The sequence below is a fragment of the Sander vitreus genome, chromosome 16 (genome assembly GCF_031162955.1).
Source record: "Sander vitreus isolate 19-12246 chromosome 16, sanVit1, whole genome shotgun sequence".
NCBI lineage: Eukaryota > Metazoa > Chordata > Actinopteri > Perciformes > Percidae > Sander > Sander vitreus.
Window position 1 is genome coordinate 27,450,884 of NC_135870.1, and position 19,159 is coordinate 27,470,042.

A 19,159-nucleotide genomic window follows, 5' to 3' on the forward strand; every position below is an offset into this window, starting at 1 on the left:
TGCATTATGTTGATTATAATTTGGCTTCCGTACCATTCCTTAATAAGGATGGTCATTAGGGGCCGAGCAGCAAAGCCGTACATGCTACAAAGTCGCAACTTACGCCAAACTGTAGCCCCAATAGAGCAGAAACTGTACTCTGCTTTTAGTGGCAATTTTAAAGTCCATCACTATACTGTTTCTTAGTGAATATACTGTTTTTTCACCCAGCAGTTTTCCTTGGATTAGGGTTAGGGGCGGTTCTACATTGAATTACACCCAGGGCGAAAACCTGACCTTTCTGCCTTTCCTTGATGCAAAATCATAAATGATGTTATCATATGAAATCTGCTCCCCTATTGAATGATTGATACTGACGGAAAGGCCAGTGAGCTGTTCCTGGGACATGGTTGACCTCAGGTATGACTTGATCAACTTTAGCTTTGAAAAGCTCCTCTCTGCTTGAGCCACAGTGACTGGCAGAGTAAGTGCGATCCTGAGAGCAGTCCAAAAGTTGGGGTAAATCTCCGATAGATCCATATCATCCCCCGTTCCCCCCCTTGTCCGGACCGTTCCATTTGGGAGACCAAGCAACATAGGCGCCGATTTGTTTTCCTCCGTGGGTGCTCACGGGCGCATGCTCTTTAAAAAAAAAAGTAGTCAAAAAATGTTTGCATTTCAGACAGCCGAAAAGAACACACACGCCTATCAACTTGATAATAAAGCGGTAAAGTAGGCTATCTTTCAACTCAGGATAGGATTGGAGATGAAAAGTTTAACTGACACATAACCACGATCAGCTTCGTGGGCGCTCAGTATTAGCAGAGCACCAACGGTATCGGCGCCTATGCCCAGCAACCTGTTCGACCCAGAGGTGAACTGTCCCCCGCTCCCCCCTCCCCTTTCCCCTTCTCACACAGCCTCTCAAGCAGGGGCGCCAATTTGCCAATTCCCCACACGGTGAAATGATAGATAATACAGTAGAAAACCGCTTTGAGTAATTTTTTTTAAGTGTTCGTGCCGCCCCCCATGTGTCATGAAAAAATGCCGCCCTGGGCGCTGCCCGGTTCGCCCGTGCCAAAACCTCCACTGATTAGGGTGGCACCTAAATCATGTTTGCAGTTGTCACCGTGGTCTTGTTCCACGCCCTGCTACACCCTGCTACGCTCTGCAGTGCCCTGCTACGTCCTGCTATGCCCTGCAGTGCCCTGTTATGCCCTGCTACACCCTGTAACGCCCTGCAGTGCCCTGCTACGCCATGAACTACTACAACTACTATTTCTAGTCATAGTTCCATTATCTTTATTGTGACTATTATTGGTCAGTGTATATTTTGGTCATTCGATTTTTATTTCACAAACAGGTATTAAAAACAAAAAACAAATGGTTATTTGATTTTCGTTTTAAAATACAACATTTAAAATTGAATTACAAGGCGTTCTTTCCTTTTCATGGTCGAAAGGGGATGTGAAAATTGAAAACATGCTTTGATTTTCATTTTCTATTTCATATAACAAAAAATTAAATCACTAGAAAACAGAAATGAAAAAATGCCATTTTTTTCATATTCTGAGAGCGGATGTTACATTTCCAAGGCAGTCGCACGTTCTCTTAATACATCCATGAGTAGCACCGGTGTAGCCTACCAGTTTTGCTTTAACCCAGGCTGCAGTTGAGGGAAACTGTAGCCTAACTTCCTGAGCGACTGATCATCCGTTTTTTGCACCTCTTTACATAAATATAGGATATATAAACATATGCATTAGTCGTTATAGTTCAATAGCCTAAATACATATGTTTTACTTTTATTTATTTCAAGGTACTTTTACTTATTTCGGTCTATTTATTTGCACGTTATAAAACACGAGCGCGGCAGATTCGTCTGATTCCCAGCTTAGCTAGAGCGGTTGCCGCCAGCTCTGCAGACAGACCAGAGTTAGTCAGCACCGGGGAGCGAACCGGAGACCCAGGTCACAGGGCTGGTGGCTAGCTTCTAGCTAGCTGCAGCGGCAGTAGCGAACATTGTAACATTAGACCCAGCACCAGAGGTCTGATCCCCATGATCTGATCCTGAACCGCCGGTGACTTTCTGCCGCAACAGAAAGTTTGCTGGGATCAGACTTTGGTAACGGTAACGTTAATGTAACAGCCGTGAACTGAAAGTCTATTTCCTCAGGTGGTTTGACTCTCTTCGGGCGAAGTTGTCTGCGGCGAGTAGAGACAGAGAGTCAGAGGAAGGCAGGGAGAGAGAGTAATAAATAAATGTGACATTATGAAATAAAAGTCCCTCCAAGCATTATCAAGAGTATAGGTTTCCAAAGTAATTTTAGCCTGGGCTGAAAGCAACACTGGTACACTGGCGCTGTTGCACTGGAAATGACAACATCCGGTCTCTGAATATGAAAAAACAGGCCTTTTTTCGTTTCTATTTTCTAGTGATTTTATTTTTTATATCTGTATATCTATATTTGTTATATGAAATAGAAAATGAAAATCAAAGCATATTTTAAATTTCTCCCATCCCCTTTTGACCATGAAAAGGAAAATACACCCTGTATTTAAATTTTTAATGGTGTATTTTAAAACGAAAATCAAATAACCATTCGTTTTTTTGTTTTTTAATACCTGTTAATGAAATGAAAATCGAAAGATCAAAACATACACTGACCATTATTGCCACTGTTCATCACACCCCCAACCGGCACCGTCAGACAGGGTCTGTCCCTGAGGTTTCTCCCTAAAAGGGAGTTTTTCCTCGCCACTAAATGCTTACTTTGGGGGGGAATTACTGGAATTGTTGGGTCTTTGTAAATTATAGTGTGGTCTAGACCTACTCTGTCTGTAAAGTGTCTTGAGATAACTGTTGTTATGATTTAATACTATAATAAAATTGAATTGAAAAAATATATTTATTGCAAAAACTGCAAAACTTCTTAAACCCATCTCCTCCCACATTTTTTTTTCAATTGACACCACATATGGGGAACTTCATCTCCAGACTGTCCTCCACAAATTTACCATTACATTTTTTGATTTATCCAAAATGTTGCCCACAGTACATTAAAACGTTTTACTGCATAAATTAGTATAAACAAATACTGCAATTTTTTCCAAACTACATCTTTGATGTTCATTGAAAAAAAATCACAACAATCGAAGATCACTGTAGATTTGGTGTGTAAAATTTCAGAATTTTATCTCAAAAAGTGAATTTAAAAAAAACTTTGAATTGTGTCCTTATCTACACATTGCAGTCAATGCAAAATAGAGCATATTTAAACATCAGTTTAGCATTTATTGATCATTGTGAAAATAAATTGCAGCCATCTCTATAGTGTCTTAACCAAGTACACAAATTCTCAGAATGTTCTAATGAGAAACTAATTTTTTACAGCAGTTTAAAATTCTGCATTTTCACGCAAGCCTGCTCCTTGTCTACTAGGTGTTGGCATTTGTGACATCACCCAAATAATAGTTACCTGAGATCAGAAACTGTTGCAAGATGATCATACATTTTAGCTGCGATATGCAGCTCTATAGCTCAGTCTGCCAAAAAAAAAATTCCCCACCCTTGGTGGCAACAGTTTTTCACCTTGAAAGCTGAAATATGGCATGGAGGGCAAGTGTTTGTGAGGTTGTGTGAGAAAAAGTATGTAAAGCTTTTGGAATTTCATGGTTTTCTGAATAAATTTATCATAAAATGTGATCTCATCTTCATCTAAGTCAAGGGTATTGACAAACATGTCTAAAATAATAAACAAATTCTGATCTTTCATGTCTTTATTGAACACACTCATTCAACATTGAAAATGGCAGTGGAAAAAGTAAGTGAACCCTTAGAATTAATGGTTGACCCCCCCCTTGGCAGCAATAACCTCAACCAGGCGCTTCCTGTAGCTGTGGATCAGACCTGCACATCATTGAGGAATTTTAGCCCAGTCTTCCTGGCAGACCTGCTTTAGCTCTGTCATATTCTTTGGACATGTCATGTGTATGGCCCTCTTCAAGTCAATCCATAGCATCTCTATTGGGTTGAGGTCTGGGCTCTGACTAGGCGGATTTAGTTTTTCTGAAGCCATTCTGTTGTGGACTTGCCCCGATGTCTTGGGTCGTTGTCCTTTTGAATCACCCACTTCTACAGTTTCAGCTGACGTACAGACATTCTCACATTATACTGAAGAATTGTCTGATATACTTGGGAATTCATCTTCCCCTCAATGATTCCAAGCTGGCAAGGCTCTGATGCAGCAAAGCAGGCCCAAATCATGTTTCCTCCACCATACTTTACGGTTGGGATGATGTTTTCATGATATGCCGCGCCCTTTCTACACCAGGTGTAGTGCTCTGTGTTTTTTCCAAATAGTTCAATCTTAGTTTCATCAGTCCACAAAACATTTTGCCAATACCTCTGTGGAGTGTCAATGTGCTTTTTTGCAAACTTCAGGCGTGTAGCAATGTTCTTTTTAGTAAGCAGTGGCTTCCTTCGTGGTGTCCTGTCGTAGATACCCTGCTTGTTCAATGTTTTACGTATTGTAGACTAATAAACAGAAATGTTAGCCAGTTCCAATGATGCCTTCAAATCTTTGGCTGTCATTCATGATTTTTTCTTGACCTCATTGATGAGTCTCCGTTGTGCTCTTGGTGTCATTTTGACTGGGCGCCCACTTCTTGGTAGCAACAGTCCCAAAGTGTCTCAATTTGTAGATTGTTTGCCTAACTGTAGACTGGTGAATTTCTAAAGTCTTTGAAATAACTTTTTAACCCTTGCCAGCTTTATGTAAATCAACAATTCTTCATCGTAGACCCTCTGAAAGCTCTTTTTGGCAAGGCATGGCTCACACAAGCATGTTCTTCTAGTGCAGAGCAAACTCTAAAAGTTTGAGGGGTTTTTATCAGTCAAAGTAGCTGTAGTCCACACCTCCAAACTCATTATCTTAACGAGACTCCAGGTGTGCTAAAACCTGACTCCAATTAGCTTTTTTGAGGTCATTAACTCAAGGGTTCACATACTTTTTCCACAAGAACTATGAGTTTTTTTTTTAGTTGTTCTCAATAGACATGAAAGATAAAAAATAAAAAAAAAGTTATGTGTCAATACCCTTGACGTAGATCCGATCACATTTTATGACAAATTTATTCAGAAAACCATGCAATTCCAAAAGGTTCACATACTTTTTCTTGCCACTGTATGTGTTTTTTGATCCAGTGCAAGCATAATCCAACAAGTTTTTCAATCTTACTATTAATTTGACATCTTGACATCTTTTTTTATCCCTCCTCAAGAGCAACAAACAAGCCAAACATTACTCCGATTTATAATCCATTTGCTGGGCCAGTAAATCGGATCACATAGTCACATAAAAAAATTCTAAATGTGTGCAAAATCTATTAAGCCAAAAATATTGTCACATACATATAATAGGCAAGACTCACCGTTTGTGACTTTTGGTATATGTCATACCTACATGTATCTGATACAAGGCTGTTTGTATTAAATTAGATAAAAAGTACAGCTGTGAAAACTTAACCTAACTGAAGGTGGATAAAAAGCTGAAGTTGAGGACATAGTACAAATCTTGATATTAGTATACTACAATGGCCTGCTGTGTACAGAGAATGAAGTTACAGGATGCTTTCTACTGACCCTAACGTTATTTGTATGAATCAATTAATCTAATTTGTTGAGACGTCTTTGGTTTCAAGCAGTACTACTACAGTTCAAAGAGATAAAATCAAAGCATCATTTGCCACACACATTTATTAATTTTTAAAGTGAAATGAGAAAAAAATGCACTCACCATCTGAATAAATTCATTTAGCTATTTCACTGCTGTCATTTTTGTCTCTTTCACGTTTTTATCAATATATTTTTATTTTTTAAGATGAAGACAAACATCACCCGAGCACCAAAAGCCCAGAATTCAATCTGAAGCTTGTGTTCTCTCAAATAGTCTTAGAGCATCAAAAAGAGTTTCTGGGGATGATTTGAGCCCATACGCAAAAACAACAGACGGTTATCTCCAAACCAGCTCTGGTTGTTTGGCATTCTTCATCCCGAACTAAACAGACAAGTCAAAACCAGACCATGTTTGTCCCCGTCATCTCTCTAGAGGAATTGTCCTTGGAATTGACCTGGCGATCAGGGATGATCTGGGGTCATATTTAACCTCCAAGGCGCTGTCCCTCTCCCCAGGCAAACCCTCCTGGGCGCTCCTCAGGCAGGGGGTTGTAGTTGGCATCTTCCTCTGGTGTGTCAAACAGCATCTTTCTGTGGGAGATACAGAGGAGGATGATGAGGGATTTTCTAAAGATTTCGAAAGGGGGGTACAGTGTCAGACTTTAGAAACCCCTGATCTAATGCAGCCATCAAACCAAATGCTACACAAAATCTCAATCTCACCTAAGCAGGTTCAGGATCCCCAGAGAATGAACCCTTTTCATTTTGGTAACTCTGTGAGCTTTTATCTAGCTCCACCATAAGGACAAAAGAAAAAAAACTCCCAAGAATTCATTTATCATTCCTTCCCTTTTTAAACTGTAGGGTTAATTATACATTGAATCTTACAGGTTTAAACAGGGTCCAACATAAACATTTTTCCCCACTGGCCCCCGGGGCCAGTAGATCAGGGTTTTACTGGCCTGGAAAAAAAAGAGGTTACAAAAAGTACTTTTCTAAATTGTTAATTTATTAATCAAATATACATTGTAATAATTCATCCAAACAACAAACAAAATGCTATTCTGCTTCAACAAATATGAGTTCAAATTTAGTTTCACACTCTAATAATTCATAGTTATTCTACAGTCATGCTTGTTTTAATTTATGTTGAAAGGCCTGAGTGAGGCTATAGTTTCACTGCTGCCTTTACTAACTCTTTGTAAACTGATTAATCAACATTGTGTATTTTGGTTAAAAAAAGAGCAATCATTGATAACTTTTGTGATATGGTTTTGGTAGGCTATATATTCATTATTGTTCTTAAATTATGAAACTAAAGCTAATTTGCCACTGTTATAAAAAAGGAGAAGACATGCTGATCAGGCAAATATCAGATACTGTATTTAAAGTAAAAATATTTTATTCAAACATCTGGTAACAAGTGTGTTTTGTCTTTGTGTTCATGTTGTAGTAACCTTATTATTTCCCAGCCATGTTTACCTGGCTATTTTCTGCGTTCATTTTGAAATGATTGTAAAATTTCCAACAGCATTTAAACACAGCACTGGGGAAGCTTACTTTGCAGTTAGCTTACTTCTTTGAGTTGCGGCAGCAGCAACTCGAACCCAGCTAGACCATGGATGTATTAAGAGAACTGGATACAGTGTTCGGCGGGAAGCCCCGTACATTCCAATGAGAGTTGCTCAAAAGCACATAAAGCAAACATGGAGCTTGGCTCTTCCGCGTTGACTGCATGGTTGACTGGCCCATGACGTCACGATGGACATGCGCACCAGCAACAGTTTGGTTGTGTTGTCATAGCAACCGGTAGCAACATGCTCGTTCATGAGCTCCTCTCGTGTCTCTTACAAGTGGCAAACTCATGAACTCGCTGTTTTATTGTCTAAAATATTCAGTAACGTTAACCATTGTGTTTTCGTTGTTCCTGATCGTTTACATGCTTATCTAAATAAACGATAGATGTATTTAGACAACCAAGGAGATTTAATCATTATGTTGTGCTACTAGCTAGCGCTAGCTATTAAGGTTAGCCTGCAGTTTCGTGAACAGGGCTCATCCATGACTTCATCCCTTATCCACGTTACAAGCTTTACAGCATATAGCCCTCAGATGTATCATAAGGGAGAACCAAGGCGATGTAATCACTAGCTATATCTGTAGTAACGTTATGTAGGCATATAGCTAATTATGGTATTATCGTTATCTTAATACATCCATGCTAGCTACCGCTAATAGCCGATAGCCCCGCCAGTTTGGGAAAAGCTTCCTACATGACGTTACATCCACGTAACAGGCTTTACAGCATACATACATCCCTCGAGTTTATCATGAGATAATACTATGGACGTGTTAATAGAACACATGGTGAATTACAACCATTAGCTATATCCATTATTACAGCTACAGGACCTCGGGAGAACAGTCATGTGAGTGGGTGGGCGCAGTCCCGCGGGTCTGCTCGCGTCTATTATACGCGTTCGTCATACCTAGTTTAATAACTCTGGATTCGGTTACTAGTGAATGTTAAAAATGTAAAAAATGTGATGTTTTAAACATGGACCCTTTAATTGTTCAGGCTGGTAAGTTGATGTACACCCAAAAAAAAAATTCTGCTGAAATAAAGAAGTTTCTTTCGCCATGCAAAGTCTTTGTGAAAAGTCTTCTGGGCCATGGGGTGCAGTACCACCGTTATCCACTAAGCCCATGGTGGCTTTTAGACATGGCGCTCTTCCTGGGGACTTGAGCTAGACCAGGAGGCGAAGGAGGAGAGCAGGCACCATCTCCGGTCTGACTGGGTTTGAGTTGCTACAGCCGCTGCTGAAGGTCCAAAGCATGTGTGGACTCTTTGTGGTGGGTGCCGCGGTTGTTTGTTGACGTTAGGTTAGCGAACTCCACTTCTAATCAACGTTAGATAGTGTTGCACCTAACCTTAGCACCAAATTACAAACAATTGACTCATGACTAAGATTGGCACAAACAATATCACTGGCCAGAACAGGCCAGCGACTGGCCAATCAGTCACCTAAGTTTCAAGGTGGGCCCCCAAGATTAGTGCCATCAATTTAGTATCCGACCAAATGTGAAATATGGTAACAATCTTGCCCTCTGTTCCTGACTTATGGCGTTTAATAATGGCCAGAAAAGTTTTGACCTTTGGGATATAAAATGTCATGACGTGTGAAATTGAGTTATGGCCAAATAAGTGTTTTGTGGATGTTTGTGCCAGATGTAACAACAATCCCTCCAAGTGTTCCTGAGATATTGCCATAGAAATAAAATTGATAGAAAGGCCAATCAAACTGTTTTCTGTGGTCATTTGATTAGTACAAAACAAAATAGAGATTGTTGTCAGTTGTCATGGTGAAAACACACATCAGTGGGGCCGTAATCTGTGTTGCTGTCAATATAATACATCGATGGTCACTGCTTGCTGGGAGGAGAGCGACCTGACGCAGCTCAGGTGAGCTCACTCCCCATCGCCCCGGAGAACTCCGGGGCGATGGGGAGTGAGGAGGATGGACAGTTCGACCCAGCGGCAGTGGGTCAGTGGACCGTTAGACCCAGCCCGCAGTTCATTATCTGTAAACAATGCAGCATAAAAACAAGGCAGAACCAGCAAGCCAGCGGACGACTTGTTAGTTGGCTAACATGAGCTTGCTAACTTTGCTGTGCCCCCACACCCCACATTTCACAGAAAATGAGCCAAACAAAGCTGGTTATAGCAATGTACTTTGTGTGGAGAAAGCATTAAGTTGTTAAATTTGACTCACTTACCGGCTGGCTTTCTGCCTCGTAATGTTACTACTCCACTGCTCATTTGTCTGTTACCATTTTATTTCTATGGATATCGTGTTCATTTGATTCATTTAATTTTCACGGCTACACTGAGAATGGGAAGTGGGACGAATGCACCGAAACATAAAAATGTTAAAAGAAAGTAGAGACTCACATGATAGATGGGGTCTTGAGCCACCTTCCCCCCCCTGGCTGGTTGGGAAAAACATCCTCCAGAAAGAAGTACACATGACCAACAGCGATACCTAAAGAAAGGTAAAAACATTTTAACATATGCTTTATTCATACTGTACCCAACCAGCCACACCAGTTTCCTTTGGCTCTTAGCATATGACCAAAGTACTAAACATTGACTGCAGATGACAGTGATAGGTACCTAAAAGATCCACAATGATGGAGTTGCCCAGCAGAAGTGAGAATCCCATCAGCACCCAGGGAAGAAAGGGTGCCTGGAAATTCAGCAGGCCAAAGAAATTCATGCGAACGTTCGGGTTTCGCCGACTCCACACGTACACCAGCATGATAGTGAAGGCTTGGCCCAGGAACACCAGACTCACAAAAGTGCCAAATATCTGAAACCTTGTTAAAGAATATGGCAAAGAAATTAACTTTGGACAAACTGGTTATTGTGAGGAATGAAGTTACTGGTGCCAAACTAGGGCATACAAGGAGGGCCACTCCACAATTAAAGCATTAACTCTGGATGAAAGAAATTGAGATGAAGATTGTTGCAGCTATATAGTTGGATTTTAGTGAACATAACTGACCATAAAGTTGTTATTGAATGAGTTAAATTGTTTGGCTTACAACCTTCTGCAGTTGCATGCATCGGAAGTTCAACAGGAAATATACAATATTTGGTAGTTATTAGTGTTATGAGGTAAATGGTGGTCAGTGGGACATAAGTGGCATGCCGACTTCATGTGATCCACAGCAGAGGCATACCATTAGTGAGTAGCTCCATTATGACAGTAAGAATTGAAGTAAGAAAAGCTTTGACGGTGGGACTTTCGAAATTAGACGTTACAACCCCCGGGTAAATATTGGAAATGTATTTGAAAGATGGAGACAGCTTAGAGCCCAAAATGACGCAGAGTTGGCCAATTTCCTCCTGAACATCAGGATGAACTTCAGGCTAATTTATCACTGCTACAAGGAACAGGCATTTTATGTCATTTCATTTGTGTACTCACATTGAATTATATAGCTAGAGTACCCGAGTTGGTTACTCGCAAAAACAACTGAGACACAGCCAGTAAAGTGATCCCTACTGGTCCTGGCTAACGCCGCCATGCTAACCCTGCTAACTGCAAGCTAACGTTACTGGAGGACCAGGCAAGCGGCCACGGCTGTTTACAATGTGTAGCCTGTTCAGCGGCCGTAGCTGACAACGGTGAGTTATTTGAAGCCAAGAGAGGGAGGCTGCAAATCAGGAAGAGAGGACCGGGAGTTTGCAGTGAACATGCCGTCTTTTAGGTCGGGTAGAATCTATCTCTGTTGACTCTTGTTCATATTTTTTCGAATGTCCCATGGACCGGAAGTAGAAGGGTGTGACTTTGTCTTGTTCGCGACCTCCTACTTCTGAATGTATCGACTGGAACACTCTGACGCGTATACTGCCAGAAGAGGCACAGCACCGATGCTGCTAACAATGGCATTGGTGCTCACGGTGCTTCAAAAAAATGGGCATTGTTGGTGTTTTGTCATTTTAGAACCAAAAGGTATCGCAAATATCGGTTCTCGTGACATCCCCAGATGCAGTGAGTGAAATTCTTACTAACCCATAATAACATCATACACAAACACACTATATATGGAGATTAAAGGGCACCATTAACTGTACACCACCATTAACAGAGAGCTTTCAATGTTGAGATCAAAATAAATGGAGGTACCGGTCATTGAATTGTTACATAAATACCTCATTATCTGTACATAAAATGTATTTTTTAATGAAACACAAATGGGAAGGATACAGTCATCAGAAGTCCACCAAAGAGGAACATGAAGACAAAGTCAGCTGTGCGTCCCCTGAAAGAGCCCTCCTCTAGCATACGACAGTATCTGTACCTGAAATCGAATGGTTAAGGAAATCTACACAGAAACACTGCCAAAATTATTATACAGATTTCATCATCACCACTTATTATATTGTTTGTGTCATTGGTTAGATAATTGTGCATCTTACAGTATGTGAAGTTTCATCATCTCTGAAACTACATACAGCCTTTCCCTGTGAAACAGAAAGTATGCAAACACACTTCACATGCTAAATGAAGTGAAACATGGAACTGAGAAGGATACAGAAAAATCATATTGAACAGGAAATTGAAGCCAACTGGACCAAAAAACAGGAAGTTGGTTATTAGTCGCCATACCTACAAAAAGATAAGAACCAAACCAATCATTATCCGGCGAGGCGCTACTGACAGCAAAGGGTGAATCTCCACATACAGTAGTTCTGTCCGATTCACACAAAACTTGGGCCGGTATTTCGCTGTACCACACTAAGGCTTCTTACAAAATTTGGTGCATATTGGCCACTAGGTGCAGCTTTTACACAAAGTTGAAAAATATGTCAAAGCTTCTTTTTCAAACTTATTTTAGGTCATTAGTTCAATCTCTCCACGGAAAGCAGGGTGCAACTTGCATGGGGGGCTTGGACCCCATTAATACCTACTTGTAGGTCTAATTCTATTTGAGTTGAAACATTATGTGATAAACCACTGAAAATCTAGGATATCTTATTTCGTCAAAGATTAATTTACACTATTTAAATGTAACATCCTATAACACTGATTTAGATTAAACTCCAACTGAAATCACATTTAGTAATCTTTTTTGTAGTCAAAAATAATGCCAACTTGACTTTTAAAATGTATTTATAATAGTTTTTTACTATTAAGAAAAGTTAGGTAGAAGGGTGTGTCTGTGTTTGATTGACAGCAGCTGCAAGGAGTGCAGGAGTAACAACTTGGATAAGAAGGAGACTTTAGCAGGAAAGCTAATGTGGTTGTTGTTGGGTCCACTTGCTCGTGTTGTGTAGCAAGCTGTAATTCTGTCATTTAATGTAATATTATCCGCACCACCATGAAACCGACATTTCTCCCTTTTGGTTTCTGTTTTTTTTTCTAGAAATGAGGAAACGGGTGATTTACAGAAAACATAGCAGATGTACCTGTAGCAGACAAACAATGCAATCTAAATTCAGCAGAACTTTAACACTACTTTCTGGTTAACTTAGACAAGTAGCTAAGGTTATTAAGGCTGTAAAGTGTATGAAATGTTACAATGCCCTGAATCATCCTGAGGATGAGGATGAAGATGAGCAGTGGGTTAGATTACTCACCTGGTAATTCTTTAGAATCAAATCCGGATTGAAGTATAGCTGAAATGGTGTGATGATCTCTAGTTGCTGTGAGAAAAGATAAAACAAACATGTTAAAGATGATAAGAATAATGAAAAACAGTGTTTCCTCTAGGATTTCAATCAGCAGCGGGGAAAAATGGTGGCAAGTTAGGGCGGTCGGGGATCTTTCCCTTGGTGTGTCACAAATCGCACGCTTCTGTATTGACCCTAGCTATTTTGAGTACATAGTGCATTCACACTGACAAAGTGTGGCCAAATGCAGTGCACTACAAGTACCCGGATGGTGCACTCATAACAATCAAAATGTGTGTAACGATGGACACTTTCCACCCTCAACAGTCACCATCTTGGCTACGTAGCGGAAGGGGCTAAGCCACCAAAAGTTCCAAAACTTTCAATAACAGTGGCAGAGGACGCGGTGGCGAGTCCCGTAACCGAGCACTACAAAATGTAAGTTGAACATGAGTCTTTTTACTATACTTGTATAGACATAAGCCATCTGTATGTTTATTTGGTTAATTTTGCAGTCGGTAATGATTTTGGTACCGCAAATTATAACATATATTGGTATCGCACCATAACGTGCTAGCAAGCTTACCTTAGCTAGCTAACAGCGGCACAGTTTAACCATTCGCAAATAAGTTATTACTTCACGTTACAGGTGTTTATTCTGTTAAATTTACATCCTCACTTTAGAAGATTGTGTTAGATGTGTGATCTTAATAAGTTGTAAATATTCAGCTGCGAACCTTAGCTATGTAACGTAGCTAGCGATCAGCTGGTGATTGTCCGGCAGTAACGTTTTCAACGTTGTCTCAACAGTGCTGTTTCTGTCTTGATCTGATGTATATAATCCATCTCGTTAGGGACAGACGAGGACATTAGGTCCCTTATTCAGTGGCGGATGGTACACGCCTCCAGCTTTACAGGCAAGCCGAATGCTGCCCTGAATGGATATGAGTACCGTATTTTCCAGACTATAAGTCGCTCCGGAGTATAAGTCGCATCAGTCAAAAAATGCGTAATGAAGAGGAAAAAAAACATATATAAGTCGCACTGGACTATAAGTCGCATTTATTTAGAAATTTATTTCACAAAATCCAAGAACAGAAATTTAATCTGGAAAGGCAAGTTATTAAACTACACAACAGCACACAGAACAAGGGGCTGAATACGGTAGGTGTCCGGTATGTTAACGTAACTGCACTGTTGACGAGCCTCTCCCAGCAGCACGTTGTTCAAGCACCCATCTGTGGACTCGTTCCTCCAGCTCTGGCCATCTGGATTTCAGCACGCGACTAGCTTTCTTTGTTTTCTTCATTGCAGTAAGACTAACCTTTTCGCCAGTCCCTCACAAGTTTCTCACTCACTCCAAACTTTCGTTCTGCTGCTCGATTACCGTTTTCGGCTGCGTATTTTACTACCTGCAGTCACCTGCAGTTTATTTTCTTTCTCAGTTGTCTTTAGGAGCAGCATATAGTTGTCACAAGCCTAGAGCGCCTCTCGCGGCTGTATATGGTAATGTTTTCAGCATGAAATAACATTTAAAAACATGTTCAATTATATACATTTTGATATATAAGTCGCACCTGACTATAAGTCGCAGGACCAGCCAAAGTATGAAAAAAAAGTGTGACTTATAGTCCGGAAAATATGGTAAGTAAATGTATCAAGTATTGCTATCGTTGTACATTGTAATGTTACTGGGAACCTATATTTTAGTTTTTGTATCATAAACTTCAGTCCATTGCACGGTCCCGCTCTGGTCTATGAGCCTGTCTCCCTTTGTTTTCTTTAATATAAGCTATTTATTTTAGATACATTTTTCATTTACATGTGTTGCAGCTGTAGATTTTCAAAAGGGGAAGGAAACCCTGTCTTTGCACTTTATTTTGATTTTTGTCACCAATCCTGTTTGTGATATTCATGGACAGGATATCGAGGCGTAGTCGTGATTGGGGGGGGTGGAGGGGTTTGCAGTTCGGTGGGCTGGGGATGTCGTTGTTGCTTTTTGGAGATGATGTGGTCCTGATGGCATCATCGGCCTGTGACCTTCAGCACTCACTGGATGAGTTTGCAGCCGAGTGTGAAGCGGCAGGGATGAGAATCAGCACCTCTAAATCTGAGGCAAAGGTTCTCAGCAGGAAACCGACGGAGTGCCTACTCCAGGTAGGGAATGAGTCCTTACCGCAAGTGAAGGAGTTCAAGTACCTTGGGGTCTTGTTTGCGAGTGAGGGGACAATGGAGCAGGAAATTGGCAGAGAATTGGCACAGCGGGGGCGGTATTACACCACTCTATCACACCGTTTTGTTCCTACCCTCACCTATGGTCATGAAGGTTGGGTCATGACCGAAAGAAAGCGATCCAGGGTACAAGTGGCCGAGATGGGTTTCCTCAGGAGTGTGGCTGGCGTCTCCATTAGAGATAGGGTGAGAAGCTCAGTCATCTGTAAGGAACTCGGACGAGAGCCGCTGCTCCTTTGCGTTGAAAGGAGCCAGTTGAGGTGGTTTGGGTATCTGGTAAGGATGTCCCCTGGACGCCTCCCTAGGGAGGCGTTCCAAGCACGTCCAGCTGGGAGAAGGCCTTGGGAAAGACCCACGACTAGGTGGAGGGACTATATCTCCACCCTGGCCTGGGAACAGATCAGGCTCCCCCAGTCAGAGCTTGTTAATGTGGCTCGGGAAAGGGAAGTTTGACCCGACCCCGGAAAAGCGGACGACTATATTGTTTCTATCGCAAAGTTGAAAAACCAATGACCGAACTGCATTACGGAAATAAAGTTATTTGGACAACGCGTTCTGAACCTTGCACATTATGTGCATTGTGTATTGAATTCACACACACAATACAATAATAAGCTTTACCAATTGGTTATTTCATTTAGACTATTTATTTATTGAAATACCAGAAAACATGCTGTCATGATATTTATCGTTATTGAGATATGAAATGACCTATATATTAGGATAGAAGATTTTGGCCATATGACAGCTGTTTTGCCAGATCCCAGCATCACAAAGAAGGGAGATTGCACCCTGGACCTGACACCAGACCAGTGACTGATAAGCTAGCTTGCTATGGGGCTAATTGTTTAGAGGTGCAGAGGGCACAGAGTGTATTACGGTCTTTATATTAAATATCACGGTGTAGGATATTAGCGTTAGTTTATTTTGTAATGTGTAGGTATGTAGAGATCTTGTAAAAGACATGTTATGTTGGAATAAAAATGCCTAAACAAGTAGTTATGTATATCTCATTGTAGGCTACATTTACCATCTTATGAACATGTGCAAAAATAGTTATTCCAATAGTTTGAACCTGTGTGTTTTTAGAAGGAACATTCAAATGTAATCTTTGACCTGTTTTGACTGTTCTGTGTATTGGATGGATTAGATGAGAAAAAAAAAATGTAAGGAGCCTTGGGTGTGCCTGTCACAGTCGTTTGTTTTCCTCACTCTTGTTTCCAAGCTGAAGAGCCAATCAGATGAATTGGTTGTTCAGCCGACGCCGACAACCATCGACGGCGCCAAAAACAGGCCAGCGAAGGCTGACGGTACAGGACACAACTAGGACCGACGGCCGTCGGCCTGGTGTGTAGGGCCTTTACTCCCTCTCTTTTGCACGAGACACCCGTCTCCAGACTGCAGTTCAGTGCTGCTGCGGGGTAGCGCGAATCTCTCTCTCTCTTCTTTTTTTTTTCAAATGAGTCGTGAAGTAGACAGGAAAGCCCCCACTTTACTTCTAATGAAATCAAACAAAGAGAAATATTCTCCCCTTGTTTTAAATAGTAAAAAATACTAGAGTAACATACTTCTTACTTTTCCAGCTGCTGCAATAAATCATTTGTACAAAATCATCTGATAAGTGTTTGATGGTTATTTATTTGTTCTTTAGAACATAATCAATGTGAAACAAACACAAAATAACTCAAATTCTCTCTCCTACTGTACAATGACAAATTCAAGTAGCTACAAAACATATTAGTTCTGTTTGCTGGATGTGACAAGTTAGCTGTTCACTGAATATGGCGTGTAAAGCCCCACCCACTTTTAGCACTTAAGGTAATTGTTATGCATTGCTCCTGGGATGACCCAGGTGAGTTCTGAATTGTCATGACCAGGGATATACCCATGTAGCCTGCCTTGGTTTGAATTTCCAAAAGGAGGGTTGAACCCTGATCAGACAACCCTAGCCCAACCCTGGTAGGTGGTGTGAAAGAGGCAACACATTTCCTCTTTTCCTCTCTCCTCCCATGATTGCCTCGTCTCTCCCATGCTTACTCAGTAGGACAGACTTAAGTGTGATTTATACTTCTGTGTAAAATCTACGCCGTGGCTACGCACGTAGGTACGTGGAGACACAAACTTACGCCGGACCCTACGCCGTAGCCTGACGTGCACCTCTCGAAAAATGTAACTACACGTTGCGGCGATGCACGTCGGGACTTGGTAATGTTGCATTTCCCTCTACTCATTTCCTGGTTCTCCTTGTCCATAAAAAACATGAAATCAAGGAGAGGGTTAACTTTTCCTGCTACAGATATCCCACCATGGTCAGAAAGCACAGGGGAGACACTTTGTTTCTCTCACTATGACTCTAGAGTCGCTACTTGCTCCGAAGGTAACTGTCTCTCTCTCCATCGCTCTAGCACACACTCCCCAAACACACACACACACACACACACACACACACACACAAGTATAAACTTTAGGCCACTTACGTAGGCTAAGGCGAAAGCTCTGTGTAGAGCCTCCGCAGAACCATAAATCCCGCTTAAGACGAAGGGAAGCAAGTGGAGGAGCCGGGGATGCAATTTAAGGGAAGTGAGATGCACCTTATGTCCATCATCACTACAATATCTCTGTCTCAATAGATCAAGCAATCCAACAATCAACATATTATTCAGTGGTGGAGGTAAATTAACCAAGTAGGCTACGTTTAACTAAGCACCGTACTTTAGAACAATTTTTAGGTACCTTGAGATTGAGGGAAATACTGTACTTTTTAACTACATTAGATTTGGCAGCTTAAATGACTAGTTACTTTGCAAATCCAGATTTTATGTCAACATGTGATGCATTAGATACATCTAATGTTACTGTTATAATGTACTTGAAAAAGCTCCATCTTAACCAGCAGAAAAAAAGTAAAACAATATAACATAATTCAAAACTTAACGAGTCTGCATAGTAAGTACTTTTACTTTTGATGATTTTCCTATTTTTAATCGATAACAATAATATACCAAACTTTAGAAAGATTTTGAATGCAGGACTTTTACTTGTAAAAAGGTATTTTAACAATGTGGTATTACTAGCCTACTTTTAGTATCTGAGTAATTATTTCACTACTAACACATGTGTTACACGTGTATAAGGAAATTAAATTAGTTTCTAACGATATAGGTATTGTGTTATATTTAAGGTACGAACACATAGCCTACACAAGTCTGGTTTAGTCAGATGATGGGAGTTTAGTGTGGGTTCTCTCTAAAGAGAACAACATATTATATATAGCAGCATTAACGTTAACTGCAAAAGACACAACAGCTGTCGATTGTGAGCCTTCCGTAAACTGCCACGCTACGGAAAGGCAATTTAGCGTGCCCTTAACGTTACCATTTTGGTTCACTGGTTGAAATTAAGATAAGGCTTCGGTCATAGGTAGCTACGCTTTTAGCTTTTTTGTGACTTGAGTTAACATCCTGGTCTACCCAGATTCGGACACGTATCATTCTCGCAGGTGCTACAGCTAAACCATCGAGCTAGCAGCAAAGTTACGTTAGCTAGCTAACGTTATGTTAAGTGGCACCAAGCTATGCCCTGCCCAACACAGTAAACATGTGAATTTGTCTTACCACTGCAGCAGTTGTGAGTACACAGGCGGTTGTATATGCCCTGGTAACAGCAGGGATCTGTAAGTACTCCTGTTGTAGAGTCTGGTAAGCCATTTTGGACAGACTGAAAGCTTCCGGCACTTTCTTGACACGTCATTCCAAAAGGAAACGGGTGTTGCGTTCAAGCACGTGCGTCTCGTTGTGGTGGTCTGAGCTTTATGGTTTTATATACAGTACATATATGATATATATTTTTTATTATTATTATTAGGGCACGAGCACCGACAACGTCGATCAGGGAAGCTATTGCTGTTCAAATGTTTCTTCTTCTTCTTCCTATTATTATTATTATTATTATTATTAGTCTTTGAGCGCATTTTTGAGGTGCTTGGGCACGAAAATTGGTACACATGTCAGACCTGGTAAAAATTGCGATCTGATATGGGTTTAGGGTTTGGGCGTGGCAAACTGGCTCGATAGCGCCCCCTAATAGTCAAA

At 40.9% G+C, this 19,159-nt stretch overlaps 1 protein-coding gene across 1 annotated transcript; it reads right to left on the minus strand.

Moving 5' to 3' along the window:
• Positions 1 to 5,094: 5,094 nt before the first annotated feature.
• Positions 5,095 to 18,801, minus strand: derl2 (derlin 2). Its single transcript, XM_078271185.1, has 7 exons — positions 18,683 to 18,801; positions 12,804 to 12,869; positions 11,759 to 11,832; positions 11,431 to 11,524; positions 9,831 to 10,026; positions 9,609 to 9,699; positions 5,095 to 6,247 (listed from the first exon to the last, which is right to left on the minus strand). Exons 1-7 carry the CDS (start codon positions 18,773 to 18,775, stop codon positions 6,142 to 6,144), a joined length of 720 nt encoding a protein of 239 aa, XP_078127311.1. The 5' UTR covers positions 18,776 to 18,801; the 3' UTR covers positions 5,095 to 6,141.
• Between the last annotated feature and the right edge of the window lie 358 nt (positions 18,802 to 19,159).